Genomic DNA, 1688 nt, shown 5'->3' on the forward strand with positions numbered 1-1688 from the left:
CGCTTCGCGGCGCTATCGCGTCCTGTGTGACTCCGGCGTTATACTCCAGAGCGACTTATTCTCCAGAGCGACTTATACTCCAGAGCGACTTATACTCCAGACCGACCTATACTCCAGAGCGACTTATACTCCAGAGCGACTTATACTCCAGACCGACCTATACTCCAGAGTGAATTATACTCCAGAGCGACTTATACTCCAGAGCGACTTATACTCAAGAAAAACTTATATTCCAGAGCGACTTATTTTCCAGAGCGACTTATACTCCAAAGCGACTTATTTTCCAGAACGACGTATACTCCAGAGCGACCTATACTCCAGAGCGACTTATCCTCCAGAGCGACCTATACTCCAGAGCGACTTATCCTCCAGAGCGACCTATACTCCAGAGCGATTTATTTTCCAGAGCGACCTATACTCCACAGTGACTTATACTCCAGAATGATAATTAAAAGATCACTTTAAACGTCTTTAAAAAGGATTAAAAATCAACAGAGTGGGTCTTAAGGGTAGCATATGACTTTTTTTTCTGGGTTGTTTACACAATCTCTTCCTCTTTTCGGCAGCATTCAGTTCAGATACGGCGCCGTCTGGTCTGATGTGGCCGGGAACATGTATGGAACCCTCCAGGAGATTGAGCTGTGGGACGGGGAATCCATCGTGGAGGTTTCTGGGATGTACGGCTACAATGTGGAGTACCTGATTTTCACCACAAACCAGGGGCGCTTCCTGCACGCCGGCCAGCCCGCTGGCTCCTCCTTCAACATGTACCCCAGTTTTGATGGGGCGGAGCTTGTCTTCCTCAGCGGGCGGCAGAATGGCGCCATCACCTCGCTGGGAGCTCACTGGGCCGTGGTGGGCCCGTCTCCTGCCGAGCACTAAACCTTAAAGGGTCAAATGAGGAGAGATGTATTTTATCAGTAATAATGAATAAAACATGTAGATTTAATTTGTGTTTTTCATTGTATACTAAATTTGATTGTGTCTGAGCTGTATGTTGGAATTTAGCCACAAAATGGAGAAACATCCAAAGGATTATGGGTAAAACCCAGCACCTGATGTAGTATAAAGTTCAGACCAAATATTTCAGTTCATAAAAAATCAATTTGAACAATTTGAGTTTTATTACAGCATTTTGTGTTGATGTCTCCTGTTTTTGTTGATGTTTTAATGTTTTTATCTGTAATAAAAAAAGCAGATGATTTTAAAATAAATATTCACTTAAAATGTGTGTTTTTTAGATGAAAAAAAATGTTTCTGAATAAAGTAAGACACAAATCTGTTAATTCTTTAACAGATTCTTGTTTTTTTTGTGTTTCTGTGAATCAGAACCAAACATCACATTTAAAAACTGACGATAACAATAGATGTACTTTATAAAAAAATTTAGTCATTAGAAAAAATTGTTTATTTTTCCAAACCTGCTGTAGAATAAACTAGTTAACATAAAATCAAGCAGTTGATACTGTGTGACAGATCACTGATTTTCATGCATTTTTCCAAATTTAATGATTTTTTTTTACCCTTTTTTCAAAACTTTTCATTAGAATTTCTGCATCAATATAATCCTTTAGTCATTAAACTGATAATTACATTTTATTATAAATTTTAACATTTTCATGTATAAAAGATAAAAGATGTTTATTGGTAATGTTCTTTTTTTTAGTTCTTGCAAACTCTAATAGAAA

The 1688-nt window shown here is 38.2% G+C and overlaps 1 protein-coding gene across 1 annotated transcript; it reads left to right on the plus strand.

The window, feature by feature from the left end:
- The first annotated feature begins 516 nt into the window (after window positions 1-516).
- Window positions 517-1001, plus strand: LOC112141425 (zymogen granule membrane protein 16-like). The gene has a single exon (XM_024264553.2). The coding sequence runs from the start codon at window positions 517-519 to the stop codon at window positions 880-882; it is 366 nt and encodes a 121-aa protein (XP_024120321.1). The 3' UTR covers window positions 883-1001.
- The last annotated feature ends 687 nt before the right edge of the window (window positions 1002-1688 follow it).

The sequence above is a fragment of the Oryzias melastigma genome, unplaced genomic scaffold, assembly GCF_002922805.2.
Source record: "Oryzias melastigma strain HK-1 unplaced genomic scaffold, ASM292280v2 sc04624, whole genome shotgun sequence".
In the NCBI taxonomy this organism is placed as follows: domain Eukaryota; kingdom Metazoa; phylum Chordata; class Actinopteri; order Beloniformes; family Adrianichthyidae; genus Oryzias; species Oryzias melastigma.

Excerpts from the sequence above, each read along its gene's own strand:
- LOC112141425 (XM_024264553.2), top strand. The coding sequence starts at position 517 with ATGACTTTTTTTTCTGGGTTGTTTACACAATCTCTTCCTCTTTTCGGC.